At 43.4% G+C, this 19,261-nt stretch overlaps 1 protein-coding gene across 2 annotated transcripts in view; it reads left to right on the top strand.

Annotated features, from left to right (window-relative positions):
• Positions 1 to 19,261, top strand: part of MDGA2 (MAM domain containing glycosylphosphatidylinositol anchor 2) — a 427,922-nt gene that overhangs the window by 304,924 nt on the left and 103,737 nt on the right. For both annotated transcript variants that reach the window (XM_040412379.1, XM_040412378.1), the window contains exon 7: positions 14,676 to 15,005. In XM_040412379.1, coding sequence (XP_040268313.1) covers positions 14,676 to 15,005 — 330 coding nt within the window. The remainder of the gene's footprint in view (positions 1 to 14,675; positions 15,006 to 19,261) is intronic.

Here is a 19,261-nt window from a genome sequence, read left to right as displayed (position 1 = left end):
GTGTAATAGGATTGTTCCTATTACCCAGGCTGTAACCTTCCCTACTGAACCCTGTTCTATGTAAATGCTGTGGAATGATTCCTTCATATCCTTTTCCTACACCTTGTACAATCTTTCCCTGAACTTGTAAATAGTTTTTTTTAGCACAATGAAGTCTTTCCTAGCACTGTCCCTAGCGCCTGCTGACGTCTCTCCCTGCACTAAGTACACTGGAAAATGGCAGAATCCAAGATGGCTGAGGCTATTTATAGGGCTGTGACATCACAGGGCTGGCTGCTGATTGGCTGCATGCATGGCATTATGGGTGATCCCGCCTTCCCAGAGTTCCTTGCCCCATGTCCTCACACGTGCAGCAGGCATTTTAGGAAAAAATGCGATAAGTTACCACGAAGCGTGAGGAAATTTGGATTCTGTGCGAATCAATATTTTCCTGAAATTTGGATCGAATTCCACTTTGTCAGCTTCGATTCGCTCATCTCTAGTCGCAACACAAAAAACTTTTTTTACTCAGAAAATGTACAAAAACAGAAAAATTATATGAATGTGGTATTGCAGTAATTACACCCACACGTAGAGTAAAATCAGGAGACTATATGAATAGCACAATGCGTGTTGCAAAAAAAGAAAAACAATGGCAAAATTTAGCTTTTTTCATACCCCCCAAAATTAAATGGATACAATGTTATTCATAATTTATATATACTACAAAATGATGTGTATCATAAAGAATCCCTCAAATAGCTTTGTTGTCAGTGAGAAAATAAAAACACCATGGCTCTTGAAATGAATCAATGAAAAAATTGAAAGAAGTTTCTGTGTCCATGAGGCATTGCTTTTATCCAGGCTGTATACATTCTTCTCGATACTTACTATCTAATTATAAGATGAGGATGAAACTTGTGTTATCCAGAAGTGGTTTGAACTGCTTCATGAGCTTGTTCTGAGGCCAATCCGTCCGCAGAGAAATGAGATGGATGTGGATACTTGTTATAATCATAATGTCACTATTTTTATTATTATTATTTTTTGCGGCATTTTGTTCCATGGCGCTGTACATACAAAAGGGGATGTACATATATAAAACCAAACAAGCACAATAAGCATGAACAAGACAAGCTACAATCTGGCACAGAAAGAGAGAGGACCTGCCCGCAAGGGCTTACAATCTACAAGGGATAGGGGAAGGATACAGTAAATGAAGCTGCTCATTTGGCGGTATAGTGGCTGGGTTACTGTTGGTTGTATTCTTGTCTGAAGAGGTAAGTTTTCAGGTTTCCTTGAAAGGTTTCCATGGTAGTTCTACATCTGATATGTTGGGATAGAGAGTTCTAGAGTATGGAGGATGCACAGGATAAATTCTGGATGCGATTGAGGAAACGGTAATAAGAGAAGCGTAGAGAAGGATCGGAGATTGCACGTGGGAAGGTACCAGGAGATCAGGTCACAGATATATGGAGGGGACAGCTTGTGGACACACTTAGTCATACTTGGTGTTTTGAACTGGATTTTTTGGGCAGTGGGGAGCCATGGACGGGATTGGCAGAGAGAAGAGACAGAAGAATAATTGGGGGAGAGATAGATTTGCTGGGCAGCAGAATTGAGGATGGATTAGAGTGGTCAGATAGTGATAGATGGGAGGCCACAGAGGAGGTGTCACGGCCCCTCCCATGACAGAGGTTAAAAGATCTGAGAGACTGGCGGCATGTGAAGTTATCTGACAGTCCCTCTGTTTTGACTTATTGCCGTGTTGTTGTTAGTAATGACCACACCTCTTATCCCAGGTGCAGCTAGTGGTCATTACTGCTCTCTATTTAATCTTGACTCACACTTCATACCATGCGGTTGATATTATCTGCCTAGAGTTGGAAGAGCTGATGTGAGTTCCTCATCTGTGTTCCTGCTCATCTATTTTCTATTGAAAATAAGTGTTCTCCCCTTTGTATTTTGTTGTTCCCATTTGCTCGTTGCTTACTAGTCCTCAGGGAGATGCTGGTTTGTTCATCTGGGAAGTAACCAGTGGTCTCAGACCCAGTCACTACTCCTAGGGATTTCCAGGGTTTCTAGGACCTAGGTTTATGGTGTATGAATATTCCCACCTTCAAGGTCTATTCATACTAATAGGAGTCAGGGCTAGGTTTATGGTTTCCTAGGTGGTGACCTTTTCCCTTTCCCTAGCCGTGAGGCCTAGTTTCTGGTCATTTTCCTTCTGTTGTCATTCTGGTGTTCCCCCCACTTTGTGACAGGAGGATGTTGCAGTAGTCTACGCAGGAGATGATGAGGGCATGTACAAGCATTTTTGCAGACTCTTGAATGAAGAATTTGTGGATATGAGAGATATTTTTGGGTTGGAGGTGGCAGGAGGTTAAAAAGACTTAGATGTGTGGTTTGAAGGACAGGACAGAATCAAAGGTTACCCCAAGGCAGCGGACTTGTAGGACTGTGGAGAGCGTGGAACCATTGACTGTGGTAGATAGGTCTGTTTGGGCAGCAGAGCGAGATGGGGAAAGATGATCAATTCTGTTATCTGTGAAAGTCAAGGTGAGTAAGATTCCTGTGGGGTGTTCTAGTTTGTGTGCCCGGAAGCAACTGAAGAGACAAGGGAAGAGAATGAAAGTAGATTGTGGTCAGATAGGGGGAGAGGTGAGTTAGAGAGGATAGATATAATTGGCTTGATTAGTGAATAATTAAAGGAGAATCAGATGCAAGGTGAAAAGCCAGTGCATACAAATAGTCTACAAACATAGCAGGGAAATAGAGACAGAAATGTTCAATGCTGACATACAAGGGTTATAGAAAGGAGGAAATATGGAGCCTGGACAGTTATACTTTTTCTTACAGAACTGCCCCTCACATGCCCAATTTTAGGACAATTGTATTCGCCACTTTTTCCAATCCCTGCCTTTTTCTGACTTTGCCCTACCCATAAATACTGTACTCCACCATGGTAGGGAAATTGTCATGGTTCCTACAGTGATTACTAAAAATTAACCCTGGAATCCTTCCATGACCTTTCAGGTTCTGATGGCTGTCCTTAGCTTCTCCATGGTAGGCACCAGATCAGCTCATAACAGGGCTACCTTGTGCCTCCAGAGTGGGACAAAATGAATTGCCAACACAAAAGAATATCATGGCCCCTTTATTTTAGCGACCAATGGAGATCTCAGTAGTTAAACCCTCCGATCCATTGTATATGCTATAAAAGTATCTGGTGATGAAAACCCCTTGGGCCCAAATGTTGGAAAGGGATCATTTACAGTAGAGGGGCAAAATTCATTAAGTCAACACCATACCTTCATGTTGTGTGGTTATGTTTTTATCCCTCTTTGAAGAAGGGCCTGCAAATCAATAATGAGATTTGAGGAGTTTGTTTGAGTTTCTGCTGCTTGGTTCCTTATCGTCTCTACACTTACTGCAAAGAATGATTGGAGGAACTCCTGCAGACTTTGTTCCCTCAAATATTATTCTTCACAAAAAGAATGGAAATAGCTTGATGTGATGCTTTTTATTTTTTCCTGATATTGGTAATTAGAAAATTTTCAATTTTCAAACCAGTTTTTAATAACAACAAAAGGACACTCCAGGCGAATCGTTACCATCTGGTGATCCAACACTGAAGGCCATAAGGTACTCAGCAGAAGCTTATGCCTCATTAATCCTAAAAGTTCATAATACAGAATAGCAAATGAACCCCCGTCTCTATGTAGTGAACCAACATGGTGTCTACGGTTAGAAGTCTCAAAGGCAAGGATCTACAGAGGTTTCCTTCGAGAGGATAGCTCCTATCTATTGATGTGCAAATAGGTTCCCTCGTTAATTTGTAGAAAAAACTAAACTGGAAAATACTTTATTTTATGCTTGGAAGGCCCTTTAATAACAAGTTCTTACACTAAATAGCTTATAAGTAGCTTCGGGCCCTTGTTCGACTCCATGAACAGATTAGTACCAATTGAGATCTAAAGACAAAGTGCAACATGACACCATAATCAACACCAACACAGCTCTATTAATTACATTTCCACCTTCACATTTGATAGAAGGTATCAAGCTCTTCACCATCAGTTTTCTATTTGCTCCATGGCTCTTATTTTGACCCAGTCTTGGCCTTATCCTTCCATAAACTCTTTTAGGGCATCCACCATCCAATCTTTGAGTTCTTTTGGCAATAATAAACCTTTAAAGGTCCAACCCCACCCTCCGATCAACTAATTGAAGGGAACACAGAGCTTCTGTGATTGTTTCATCCCCCTTCACTGATTATCAGGCACAGCTCCAAATGTTTACCGGTGACTGTGCCCGATACTGCAGTTCAGCTAGTCCTAGAACAATACCTTTACTTCTGACTTCAGACCAGATAAACCCCTAAATGAATTCATAATATAGACCAGATCCTTAAATTAATTAAAATCCAAGACCAACAGGCCTAAATTAATCCTAAATCCAAACCAAAGCCCAAATCAATTCAACCCCAGAATAGAAGAAAAAGGAAAGATCAGACCCCCGATAAGGCATCAAAATAAATTCAGACCCAGACCAAACCCCTCTACTTTGCAATCTCAGGTTCTCCTCACATACAGATGTCACTGCACACAACACCAACAGTAATTCAGATAGCACACCAGATCAAAACGACGATTTCAGGCCCCAGATCAGACTCTAAGTGATGTCTCAGTTATTACAGAAACGCAGATTGTTCCATGTAGAAGTAATTAATTTGTCCTGCACTATGCACTGACCATGCAGCGCGCCAAGCTTATTTATCTAGCGGGAACATGTTCGGGACATTGCAGCTTCAAAGCTTTAATTACAACAATGTTCACAAGCCGTGCATAGCTTTCATTTAGGCCGCCGCTCCGGCTGTCTTACGTACATATCACAGGATCAAAGTATCGTCCCCATGCTATTAAGTTGCATGTGATTTGTGTGAGCGCAAAGCTGACTCTCATTTGAAATGTTTGTATAGGGCTTAATTTTTTTCTATGCCCCTACATATATTACCTTGTCTTTTGGACACTTGTTCGATTTATCCATGAATTAGTGCCCATGCATGCTCAGCCTAAGACCTTGATTCCGTTCTCCAATATAACTAACATCAGGAGCACGGAGCGGGCGCATGCGCTGGAGTGATTTCTATATCTAGTGACGCTACTAGTCCCCAAGCATGCGCAGTCTAACACTTTGATGCTTCTTGCCAGTATTATCTATGCCCTAATAACGGAGCGGGCGCGTTAGGGGAGTAGCTATAGGGGAAGCAGGGGAAGCAGTGGCTTTGGGGCCCTGACCCAGAAGGGGCCCATCCAGGAGGAGGAGGACTAAAAGATTTTATCAGGGCCCCCTTAACAGTATTACACAATTAAATTATATACAGTGACAGTATAGACAGTGTAGAAAACGGATGGAACAGCTGCCGGCCCTGGTCTGAGAGAGCGATCTTTACTAGCCACAGGAATGGGGGCGGCATGAAAGGAAGTGGTTTCTAGGAATTGGCATCATTCGTGATTGGGAACTACTGGACAGGTAGGGATTCCTAGTAAGGGTACCGCCACCGATAAGTGGGGCCGCCCCTTTTGGGGCGATTACTCCACTTTTAGGCAGGGACAGGATAGATATTTAGGGATAGCTTCCCTGATGCCTAAAAGTGGACTGTGTATCCTGTTTGAATGCCCCTCCTAAACCATCCGGGGGATCCCGGACCACAAGTGTCACATCTGTGACAGGTGTTAGAAGGTCTGAAAGACTGACTGCACATGAGTGATCTGACAGCCTCTTTTGGTTTCACTTTGTCTGTGTGTTGCTGGTATGTCCACACCTCCTGTTCAGGTGTGGATCATGTGACCTTTACCTCTCCCTATTTAGTCTGACTTTACCCATCACTCCTTGCTCTGGATAGCTTCATTTGGTTTTGGAAGAGCTTGAGTGTGGTTTTTGTTGAAGTCCTGTTCATCCATAATCCTCAGAAGTTAAGTGTTCAGCTTGTTGTGTTTTGTATTCCCCCCCCGGTTGTTTACTAGGCCTCATCAGGGAAGGAAGGGGTTGTCTCTGCCCTATCATTACCTTTCGGGCATCCGAGGGTCACCAGGGTTTTCTAGGTTCCTGTGTATGGGCATCTCTACCATCGAGAGGTGCCCATACGAATAGGAGTTAGGGCCAGGAGCAGGGTTTTATAGGTGGTGACCCTTTTCCTTCCCTAGCGGTGAGGCCTAGTGTCTTTCCCCTTCCTTCTTGATTGTCTTTTGGTGTTCTCCCCTACTTCATCCGTGACAAAAAGTTTCTGCAGCAAGTACCTAAGTAACCCCGATTGATCTGGCGAATGAAATCCAGTTACCATAGGGATCTACAGTATCATGAGTAACCACACCTGTGGTAAATATCATTCAATTCATGTACATGTCCCATATGCCTACAATAATCTCCATTTATTTATGTTTTATTTAATTTATATTCTTTTTTTTGTGGGGATATATTTATATATATTTTAAGATATCACGAATAAATGTAAGTCTTAAGGGTAATGACTTTTTTCAGTGACCTCCATTTCCATGCTTACCCGATTTCTATATTATTCAATACCAGTGAAAGTTATTTGAAATGTGCAAGAAATTCAGGTCACCATTAAACTGTGTGAAGGTTGAACGCTGTGGCCTTCATTTTCCATGGTTTTTAATCTGAACCGTTCGCTGAGGCCCATCGGCTTCTCAAAGCAAACACAAAAGAATGAATCATTTAATATGGTGTAGAGTAACAAATCGAGGGAGAGTTCACATCTCCGGTTCATTGTCCGTTCTTCTGATCTGTCACAAGAACAGGAAGAAAAACAGGATCCTGTAAAAAAAAAAAAACGATCCTGTGCATCAGTTGTGCACATTTGGCATCCATTTGAGCCATTGCTGTCAGAGATCTTAAAAAAACGGCTCTCAGACGGAAATGATTCAAACAGAGGCCAAATGTTCATAAGGGAGAATTCACATCTCCGTTTCATTTTCCGTTCTTCTGATCCATTAGAAGAACAGAAGAGGAAAAAAAACAGGATCCCGTAAAAAAAAAAAAATGGATCCTGTTGCACATTTGGCATTCCTTTGAGCCATTTCCAGCCATTACCCTGGATCTAGCTCTAGATTTCCCTCATCTTTTTTTCCTAATTTTCAGCCCCCTCCCCCAACACATTTCGCCATTACACTTGAGGGAGAAGCAATCGGGGTGACCATACAAATGGTAGGGGCCCCTTCCTACTTGAAGCCTGGTGTTCTGCAGTGGTCCTAGCACTGTACGCTGGCGCTGGTACAGCACAGCTCTATCCACTGTGTAGTAGACGGAGATGGTAACTGCAACATTGCTCCCATTGAACAGAATTCTGCAGTTACTAGCTCCATCCACTAGCCGCGTGGTTCCTGCACCGACCTCTGGTGCCAGAGCTACTCTGAAAGAGCTGATCAACAAGGAGGCAGGGAGTCAGACCCCCTCCAATCAGACATTAAGGGCCTATCCTGAGGGGTAGGCCATCAATTGTCAAATCCAGGACAACCCCACTAAGGTTGGTTTTACATAAGATGGTTGTATTTTAGAATGGTTCTAGAGAACAGAAAATACATGCTCGTAGGGTTCTGTATAAATTAAAATGAAGTTCAGAAGAATGCAGATGCTATGGCTCTGTTCACACTTTGTTACATGGACACATTCCTTGTGTGCTTTGGCAAACATATGCACAGATCCCCACAAACCCAATAGAGGGGTCTTCTGTAGCTCTATGGCACAAAACATGTTTTTTTTTACAATAGTGACATTTGCCCCTGAATACCTACACAATGACCTAGGTCAGAGGCATCCATCAGAGGCTTATGTCAAGAGCCTAAGACGTGGCCATGTTATGGACTGGCCACATGGAACTGACCTTAACTGAACAATTGCTCTATACGTATTCTATAATTCCCTGGTCTGAAACGTATCCATGGACCGGCCATTACATGGAACCGTTGTTCAATTGGGTCCTTTAATACCAGGGTCAGATGAAGGTTGGTTTCTCACAATGGCTCCAAGTTGTACCTGGTCCATAGGTTTGTGTTAGACCAGAATACTGCATGTGTGGAGCCATTGATCAGCTCCAGAACCAGATCAAAGGGGTTATCCAGGAAAATATATTTATGACTTACCCTCAGGATAGGTTATCAGTATTAGACTGGACCCCTGCCTATCAGTTAGAAGTAACTAGAAAGAAGAGACTCCCATGGCGCAAAAAGACCAATCTTTGATGACGACACAAACTTTATTTAATAGCTTAGCAGATGGTACAACGCATTTCGGGGCAGAAAACACTCCTTCATCAGGTACAGACGGCTCATACAATACAAACAACTTCTAGACACACTTAAATACATAAAATACCGCCAAAATGGCACCGATGGGGGAGTGGAAGGGGAGTGTAACGGTGTTCCGAAGGTGCACCCGGTCCCCCATTACCCGCAGACATGTTGCTTAGCTTTGGGAATGAGGATCTGTGTTTGACCTCATTCCCAGGGCGGCGTTACTAGCTGGGTGGCTCCCTGCTCCTAAGTCTGCCTTGAGTGCAGAGTTGATCACTCGGTGCTCGACTGGTTGGTCTGTCGGTCATGTGACGCTGGCCACGTCACATGACCCTCACTCCCCACTATAAATACAGGCAGCCTGCTGGCCACAGGTTGCCTGTCAATTTAGGCTCCACCTGTGACTTTGTCTTCCTGGCGTACTTACCTCCTGCTCAATTCCTGACGATCCTCTGCCTGCTCCTTGTGTACTTTGCTGCTCTCCTGGGATTTATGACCCCGGCTTCTCCTGACGATTCTCTGCTTGCTCCATTTGTACTTTGTAGCTTTCCTGGTATTGACTCGGTCCGTTCACGTCCTGTTGTTTGTCTGTCTGTTCTCCCTGCACTTATTCCAAGTTAGGGATTGCCGTCCAGTTGTCCCCTGTCATTAGGACTCGCGAGGCAAGTAGGCAGGGCCAGGGGTAAGGGTGGAGCGCAGTGGTCACTTCCCTTCCCCCTGTGTGTGTGTGTACGCGACCGTTACATTACAGTATTTATTCTATCCATTATCAATTAATCATTTTATTCATTATCAATTATTTTACCTAATCCATCCTTATTTATTGCTATCTATTTTGTCATGTGTTGCTATGCAATGGGTGGCGTTTTTATCCGCAAACGCTTCTCTCTTCTCTGTCAGCCTCCCCTCTCACCCCTATCATCGTCCAGGGGCGTTTTTATTTCCTCCCCATTCCCTCCACCCACGAGCGGGCTCAGCGCAGTTAACACCGCTCGTCCTCTTTGATGCGCTCCTCCTCTCACCTGCCCATACATTTTAACTGGGCAGGAGGAGTAGCATCTGGTTGCTGGGTGACGGAGCGGTCACGTGACCGCCGCTGTAGTCACATGACCGCACCCAGCAGAGCGTTGTGTTTCGGCTTTATCTCTCAGCCGGACACCGCTCCATCGATTAAAATCAAGTTAGTTTTTTTGATTTCTTTGTAGAAACCACGTGGACCACCAATGTTTCACCTACTAGTCACCCTCATTTAAACATTATATTAATTTGCATGCCACATCGCATGCACAGTTCTGGATATGTGGAGGGGTCAGGACCTCCCCTTCCACTCCCCCATCGGTGCCATTTTGGCGTTTTTTTATGTATTTAAGTGTGTCTAGAAGTTGTTTGTATTGTATGAGCAGTCTGTACCTGATGAAGGGGTGTTTTCTGCCCCGAAACGCGTTGTACCATCTGCTAGGCTATTAATCAAGTTTGTGTCGTCATCAAAGATTGGTCTTTTGCACCGTGGGAGTCTCTTCTTTCTATTTGGATCTATCCACCTTCTTGGGGACTCCAGTCATCCCTACGTGGAAGTGCGTACATCCCTGGCTGCATGACCATCTACCTTGGGGGCCCATTACACCCCTTTCAAGTCTTCAGTAGTGTTGTGCCTATTGATCACACAACCCATTAAGGTGAGCCTCCGATTTGGAGCACTTTATGTTTGTTTATTCATCTGGACTGTACTACCCTACGGTGCGCCTTTTGTGTTTTTCATAGAGAAACACCGCCTGTTACGCTGTATGTATCAGTTAGAAGTGGCCTTGAGAGCCGCAACCTCTTCCTAGGACAGTGACATCACTGTACATCGGTCACATGGTCTAGTTGCAGCTCAGCCCCATTCAAGTCAATGGGACTTACCTGCAATACCAAGCACTGCCACTATAAGATGTGCGGTGCTCTCCTTGTAAAACTGCTGGGAGTCTGCATCGCTAGCCAGAGCTTCGATGACCGCAGCGTCTCCCTGAAACAGCTGATCGGCCAGGGTGCCGGGACTTGGACCCCCGCTGATCTGATAATGATGACCTATCCTGAGAGTAAGCCATTATTATCTTTTCCAGGATAACCCCTTTAAGGCCAGTTTACCGTAGCTGTAACATAGTAAAATCAAAAGAAAATACAGGGATCACAGCTGTAACATAGCAGTATTTTAGCATCTGTGTTCTACTGAACTGAACCTAGATTACCATAAAACCCTGTAGAGAGAAGTAGGTTTGGTTCAGTAGAATCACCCAAGGTCTGGGTAACGCAGGCAGAAAAATGCTAAAATGTGTGCGTATTACAACCAGGTGGATAAAACCTTCATCTGGTCACACACATCACCCTGGTCAGACATAAACCCATGGCCCAGGCTCCACCAGGCAGCATTGCTTTGTGTTGCGCCACCATGTTCCCCTACGGAAACCAAGCGGTCTACTCAACAACTGTATGCACCAAGGGTTAAACCCTTGCCGGATCACTCTGTCACTTATTTTCCTTTATCGCGGCAGTCGCCGCTTCCACATAAATGCATTTTCATAGAGGTGTACGGCTCACGTGTTATGTGCTGATGAAATACAGTGTCACACTTCATTGGTTCCATGCATCTGAATATGAGCCGACCGGCGAAAGGCATAACTGTAGCATGTTCTCAATTTCACCCGAGACTGGTCAGTGCATATTACAACAGCTGAGACAAGACTGCGAGCAGATGATGAATTCTCTTCCAGAATGGAATGGAAATGAGTGCAAACTATTACCTCCCAGTGCCGGTGTAGAGAGCCGCCACCCCGCCGTTCTCATCGTCACCACTTCCTTCTTCTCTCAATAGAAACGTTTCCATCAAATGCAATGATAGAAAAGTTCCTGAACCCCGAGTGATATATGTTCATACTGTGGTAGGTCATCTGCAGAGACGAGCCGATCCATTCTACATGAACCGAATTCATTAGGAATTTCCCAACATTTCTATCTTTGGTCAACCTGAAGCTTTTGTGGTTCTTTGAATCGCTCAAAATGGCGGCCATCAATTTTACAAATCAGAAGACAGAGACGAAGTACATTAATAATGCTGCCTTGGTGCTAAATAGCTTCAAAGTGCTTGAATACAGCCCTAGGAGACCACAGAGTATCAGACGTGACTTTCCAGGGCAACTGGGGAGCTTTAGTTTCAGACTAAATTTATTCAGACTAGAGATGAGTGAATTTCTTGAAATTTGTTTCATGTCCAATTCAATTGATTGATTTAAATGGTTTCTGATTTCCTTCTACCTGAATCAAACATGCTCCAAAACTGACATATAACAGTCTCAGGTGTCCTAGGAAAAGATTCGGAGGAGAAAAAGAGAGAGCCTGTTTAATCAGTGCTTTTCATAGTAAGATTTTCCCCATGGTGGTAGCCTCAAACTATTCAGTCAGTGCTTCTTCATAGTAATATTTTCACCAGTGGTAGCCTCCAACTGTTCAATCAGTGCGTCTTCATAAAGGCATTTCTGGGAAAGATGTTCAAGTTAGCTTTCCTTCTAAGAAGAAAAGAACACTAAGCCTGTCTGAGGCCAGCAGAATTAGGATATTCTAATTTGCATATATTTCTTCCCATCTTCCCATCTTGATTTACCAAAAATGAATCAAAATAAATTCTGGATGAATTCTGAATCATTTGAATCTATTTGTTCATCTCTAATTCAGACAAAATCAACTCTGGCGGCCGATTTGACCTGAATTGAACCCAAAACGAAAACTTGCTCATCTGTAGTTATGTGTTTATTCAGAAGACCTAGAGTGACACCAAAAATAATATATTCTAAGAATAACTGTCCAAAAACAAATCATGTCACCGATCCTTTAGTCCTGCCACTTGGCTCCATTAATGTCCACACCTGAACCTTTAGGAGACATTCCCTCCACATCTATCATCCCACCTCCATACACACAATGGAGACATCTACTCCGCCAACTCAGAGAACCAAAAAGAGAGGCACTACGTAGGCAGCGTTTAGTGTCTCTTTGATGGTTGCCTGAGAGATATCATTGACTCCAAGACTCTGATGAGCTGAGAGGGACCCACTGCATAAAGTACAATTTCTTTTGGCCCTTCTTCAGGATTTGTGGTGTGTTAATGGGTTCTGGTTAATCCATTGTGATAGGATTATGAAGACACTAAAACAAATCTATCTTGGTGACAGATCTTTAGATTTCTTAGTAAACTTTGGATGGGCTTCTGCTTGTACAGGTAGCCAATCTAAACAGGAGGAGCAACACTAGGACTTTTAGAACCTCCACAAGTCTCCTGGGCACGAATCTGCTGGATGCTACTTCTAAATGATGATTGAATAGAGAGGTGGCCATGCCAACCATCTTCAATGTTGTTGTAAAGCCCATAGACTTAAATGGATAGAGTCAGGAGGTTGGTGGCCCTAATCCTCCATTCTCTTTTACCTTGAAGGCCATGATGATGTTTCCCTCTTTCTTGATTTCAGATATAAGGAGTCATCAACATAAATATTGTTGGTAGATGTTTTTCCAGGACTATTAAAAACATCAACCACTTTTTCCATAGACAGCGCCACTCTTGTCCATGGCTGGAATTGCCAATGAACAGAATGCTGAAATAGCAGGAATAGCCCAGACCACCATAGACCCCCTGTAGACCCAGTAACTAAGCTGGAGTCATAGCTGTGTCCTAATGGTGCAGACATGGGGCAGCGGCTCACTATTTCTGAGCTCACGACTGAACATTTGCTTCGTAAGTTCTGGGAAATTCTCTAAGGCCTCTTTCACACGACCGTATTGCTTTTTCAGTGTTTTACGGTCCATTTTTCACTGATCCGTTGTTCTGTTTTTTGTTTCCGTTGTGTTTCTGTGTCTGTTCCGTTTTTCCATTACCGTATGGCATATACAGTATACAGTAAAAATTGGGCTGGGCATAAAATTTTCAATAGATGGTTCCGCAAAAACGGAACGGATACGGAAGACATAAGGATGCATTTCCGTATGTGTTCCGTTTTTTTTGCGGACCTAATGACTTGAATGGAGCCACGGAACGTGATTTGCTGGCAATAATAGGACATGTTCTATCTTTCGACGGAATGGAAAAACTGAAATATGGAAACGGAATGCATACAAGGTACATTCCGTTTATTTGCGGAACCATTGAAATTAATGGTTTCATATACGGACCGTATACGGAACGCAAAAAAAAAAACCTGTCGTGTGAAAGAGACCTAAGGCCTAATAAAACAAGCATTTAATATATTGACTCTCACATGGCGCGGCGCGGACCGTGTGTTATTTCCAGAGTGAGCGGTTTTAATCAAGCGGTTGTGTAAATCTGCTTAACAAACATTCAAATTAATAAATTATGCAGCCGCAGAATGGGCTCGTTTGTGTGTTTGGGTAGGATCTAAAAATACTCTTTACATCCCAGCAGAAACGCCACGCTCCGTACAGTGCACTCGGTAATGGTTTTTACAATCGGGGATGGTTTCGGAGCCCGGCTATCTGTCTGCTTCCTGCGTGAACGCCGCAGTAATTACACTGAGAAGCATGCTGTGTCAGCAATCCTTAGGCAGATTCTCCTAAATGATTGCAAAGTTCGTTACTTGAAAGGGACAACTGGAAAAAAATGTTTTTCAATTACGATTTTAATTGGCTGCATAGAAAAGTAGCAGAGTTAAGTTTGTCAACCGGTAGAACTTATAGTGTAGCGATATCATGTGTTCTTTACATCATCAGAACTAAGAGTTATCCAGATGCACAAACAACATGATTAGAGGACCTGGCCGCTCTCCGGACATTCCCCATGAAATAGCAAGTCTTTACTTAGAACTCTGTCTTGTTCTGTTCTTCTGCTGTTCCTTCTAGAAACCGGTGACCAGATTTAAAACTGGGTGTTACCATTCCTCCTGTCAAGGGAGCGTGTCCTTGCATAGTCTACACTGGAAGCCCTGAATTGGACAAAGTCAGGGTTTGTAGGAAACGTCCCCAAGTTGTCAATTTTTAGGAGTAATGGCTCAACGTAGAGTTATAAGAATAGATGGTCCAGAAATGCTATTTTAAGGGGAATACCAGTATTTATGACAACGTACACTTCGAAGGCACTTCTCTCACCCAAGGGCTCAAAGAGCAGCTTGGAACTTCCCATGGTGTGGGGTGGTGGAGCCAGGGGCTGCCATCTGGGCGCTCATTCCCCAATATGCACAAGCTTTCATAGGAAGCCTGAATGTTTTTGGAATGTAAAAGGAAACTGGTGGAGACTGGGGAAAGTGAATGTTTGGTGGGTGCCCCAATGTCCGCTTGCATCTTGTGACATTATTATTATTATTATTATGATTATAATTATATATTTTTTAATCATTTCAGCTTTAAAAAAAGGACGTTACTGGATAACCCCCGATCCCTACCACAAAGACGACAACATCCAAATTGGCCGAGAGGTGAAGATTTCCTGCCAGGTGGAAGCTGTTCCATCCGAGGAACTTACCTTCAGTTGGTTTAAAAATGGGCGTCCTTTACGGAGTTCTGAAAGGATGGTGATAACTCAGACGGACCCCGACGTCTCTCCGGGCACCACCAATCTGGATATCATCGATCTAAAGTTTACAGACTTTGGGACGTACACATGCGTTGCTTCGCTTAAAGGGGGAGGCGTTCCGGACATCAGCAATGATGTGAACATATCTAGCAGCACAGGTAAGGGGCTATTATACCTAATTTTAAGCTAATTTTTTTGTAGGCCTGCCCACACCGCGGGCACTTCATATGATGCCACAGACATCTCCCTCCTTCTAGTAACATAGGGGACAATGCTGATCATGATATCTCCTCATGACTACAGAGGGAGCAGAGGCTTTAGTCTCACCGGGGGTCTGGAGCTTGGAGATACCCTAAAGATCTCTTTGAGAATTTAATACATGATTGTTGGGGGCCCCGTAACCGTATTTGTTTTGGAGCCCAAGAGCTCAAGTTGCCTTTCTAGATAACTATTAAAAAAAAAAAAATTTTAAAATCGAATTTTACTTTTGAAATGTTGTCTTCATGTGATGTGTTCTTTTAGTTTCAGAAGGATTCTTTTTTCTTTAAGGTCTCTCTGAGGCCTGTCCTATAAAGCCCATCCAGCGAGACGGCGCAGATAAAAGTCGCCGCTCTTATTTATTTTCTGCTCCTCTGGATGTGGAAGCTATTACTTCAGCATTATTTTGGCTAACACGAGAACGGCTCCTTGTAAATCATATCTGGGTTTTCATTAAAGATTGTATGGCTAGAGGGGTATTTATACAGCTCTCTCTGTAACTGTGAAGCAGAGTTCAATCAGTGGCATCAAATTAAAGACACACATCCCATCACAGCGCCCATCGCCGCTCTCCGCTACAAAGTGATTTTTGCATTCTGGCTTTTAACACTCTGTACACGACGCTAGTATTTCATTGCTGCGAGGAATATCGAGCGGGACGTATGAGCTATAAATTGTTCCATGAGCCACTGACTTACTCTGCCTTAAGCCACTAGACATTATACTTCTTCCCATGCCGGCTACGGGGTATATTTCAAATGTAGCAGAGCTGAATTGGTCAGAGGTAATGGGGTTGAACGAGTCATCTGGAGGACTTATGGTAATGCCATGACACCGTGGTATTTGGTCATTTATTCAGGGTTACGGGTAAACCTACGGCATTATCTTCAAGGGAATCTACAAAAAAAAACAGTGGCGAACAACTCATTGTGCCCTGGGAAGACACAGGTGGCCACATGTTTCCCCTGCGTTGGCTGACAAAGGTGGCGTTCTGTGACAGTGCCACCTCACCTAGCTTTGCAGTACCAGCCATACTACTACCAATGACATGACTGTGTGCGTGATTTGCGGCACGAGCCACAATACTACCAATGCTTGTCTATAGAGGTGACATGGCTGTGTGTTTAATTTGCAGTACGAGCCATGCTGCTATCAATGTTTTTCTATGGAGGTGACATGACTGTGTGCATGATTTTTCAATACAAGCCATACTACTATGAATAAAATCAAACTTACCGCCTCCATTTGCTCACGACGGGCCGGCCGCCGCCATCTTGCTTGAAGATCTCAGCCGAAATCCTGTGCGACGCAAGATTACGTCATCACGCCGGCCGAGATCTTCAAGCAAGATGGAGGCTGGCGGCCCGTCACGCGGGCAAATGGAGGAGGTAAGTTTGAATTTTTTTTGTTTTTTATACTATTTCAGGTTAAATCGATTCACTGACATGAAGCACAAGAAAAATTCGGCTTCTAGGCGAACCGAATTTATCCTGAAATTCCACTTCGTGGGATTCGATCCGCTCATCTCTAGTCGTCACAAATAGGTTTCCCTTTACATATTTACTGATTCCAAACCTATCATTAAAGTTCGTGGACCATCCAGTTAAAACAAAATGCCACCAGCAGCCCAGGATAACCCCCAAATCACCGCGAAAAACATTTCTGTCCAGTTCAATGCAGATCTATAGCCTACAGAACGTACTTCCTTCGCTAAATTCCCTCCAAACCAGTTTTTAAGATTTTTCTTTTTTTTTTTAAGAAATGCATCCGCTCGACTATTTGTTACATTACATAGAAAAATGACAACGCGTAGCTATAAGAATTTTTTGCCGAGAGAGAAGACAAGATTGAATGAAGAAGAAAGCGTTTAAAATGACTGTTTTTAGAATGTGATTGGGACTCGAGGATCTGCAAGATGCAATTTTAGGTAAAAGAGAAATGTTGTCAGACGCAGATTGCACGTGACACCTTGTCAGGAGCTCCCCATCAAGCTTTTGGCTTTATTTACATGCATTTTGACTTTGGTGGGCCACAATAGGAAGATTCACGGAACGTGGGTCTAGGATTGGTTCTCACCAGCCAAAAATATTGCCTGCATCTCGGCAAAGATGAAAGATGCCTTGACAACTGTTTGACGTAATTTGTGATGATGAGGCTTTGGCCCGACGCTAGAATGTTCAGTGTCTTTCAGTCTATGATTGATTTGAGGCAACATCTGATGTGCTGTTTAGAATGACAGAAGGCAACGGGATAATTGGAAATTTTCAGAGGGAAAGCTCTATTGTGTTCCACAATTACTCAACTAAAAAAAGATTGTAAAATACAAGCCGATCTAGAATGAAAGGCCTCTTGTAATAGCCCCATACATATGTATTGTAGTAAAATGGCTCCAAACGACTTTCAATTGAGTGGAATTCAATGAAGCAGTTTTAGTCTTAGAAGATGACAAATGTTTACGTACCAGGGTGTCGTCGTCCCCCCCCTTCCTTTGGTTGATTTTGTGGAAACGAATTGCAAGCAAAATCTCTCGACTGCCATACCTTTTTCAAAACATGTACAAAGAAGTAGGACTTTTCCGCGACGGACAACTCTCCAACTTGCCGTAGTAGTGGCAATTGATTGGTCACCAATGGGTAAGACCACTGCTTGTATTTGGGGTAATTCTTATAAATTTCCTCAGTTTTAGCTTTCATTTTGAGCAAATTCGGAATTTCCATCTTTAGCCTTGATTGGGGGAGACAACCTCATCCAGTCTTTTCAGCTTTTGGTAGTAGTGTTGGGCACGAATATTCAAATAGCGAATATTAATCGCCAATATCGGCACTTCAAGAATTTGCGAATATTTAGAATATAGTGATATACACTCACCTAAAAAATTATTAGTGCCCCCATACTAATACGGTGTTGGACCCCCTTTTGCCTTCAGAACTGCCTTAATTCTAGGTGGCATTGATTCCACAAGGTGCTGATAGCATTCTTTAGAAATGTTGGCCCATATTGATAGGATAGCATCTTGCAGTTGATGGAGATTTGAGGGATGCACATCCAGGGCACGAAGCTCCCGTTCCACCACATCCCAAAGATGCTCTATTGGGTTGAGATCTGGTGACTGTGGAGGCCATTTTAGTACAGTGAACTCATTGTCATGTTCAAGAAACCAATTTGAGATGATTGGAGCTTTGTGACATGGTGCATTATCCTGCTGGAAGTAGCCATCAGAGGATGGATACATGTTCTCATTCTGTTTACGCCAAATTCGGACTCTACCATTTGAATGTCTCAACAGAAATCGAGACTCATCAGACCAGGCAACATTTTTCCTGTCTTCAACAGTCCAATTTTGGCGAGCTCGTGCAAATTGTAGCCTCTTTTTCCTATTTGTAGTGGAGATGAGTGGTACCCGGTGGGGTCTTCTGCTGTTGTAGCCCATCCGCCTCAAGGTTGTGCGTGTTGTGGCTTCACAAATGCTTTGCTGCAGACCTCGGTTGTAACGAGTGGTTATTTCAGCCAACGTTGCTCTTCTATCAGCTTGAATCAGTCGGCCCATTCTCCTCTGACCTCTAGCATCCACAAGGCATTTTCGCCCACAGGACGGCCGCATACTGGATGTTTGTCCCTTTTCACACCATTCTTTGTAAACCCTAGAAATGGTTGTGCGTGAAAATCCCAGTAACTGAGCAGATTGTGAAATACTCAGACCGGCCCGTCTGGCACCAACAACCATGCCACGCTCAAAATTGCTTAAATCACCTTTCTTTCCCATTCTGACATTCAGTTTGGGGTTCAGGGGATTGTCTTGACCAGGAGCCCCCCCCTAAATGCATTGAAGCAACTGCCATGTGATTGGTTGACTAGAGAATTGCATTAATGAGAAATAGAACAGGTGTTCCTAATAATTCTTTAGGTGAGTGTATATTCGTATTTTCAAATATTCTAGATTTTTAGATTTCTTTTTTCCATCTGAACCCGTGATCCCTCCCTGCTTCTTGCTTGTCGGCCAATGAGAAGGCTGCAATGTCTTTGTCTGAGCTTAGCAACATCCCTAGCAACCAATAGGAAAGTTGCCTCCCACTTACTATATAAGAACCCCCCCCAGCAGACATTTTCTGCTGGTTTTTTGCAGTTCTGAGAGAGAGATCAGTGACATTGCTGTGAT

The sequence above is a fragment of the Bufo bufo genome, chromosome 11 (genome assembly GCF_905171765.1).
Source record: "Bufo bufo chromosome 11, aBufBuf1.1, whole genome shotgun sequence".
NCBI classification, from domain to species: domain Eukaryota; kingdom Metazoa; phylum Chordata; class Amphibia; order Anura; family Bufonidae; genus Bufo; species Bufo bufo.
This window is presented reverse-complemented; position numbering and strand designations above follow the sequence as displayed.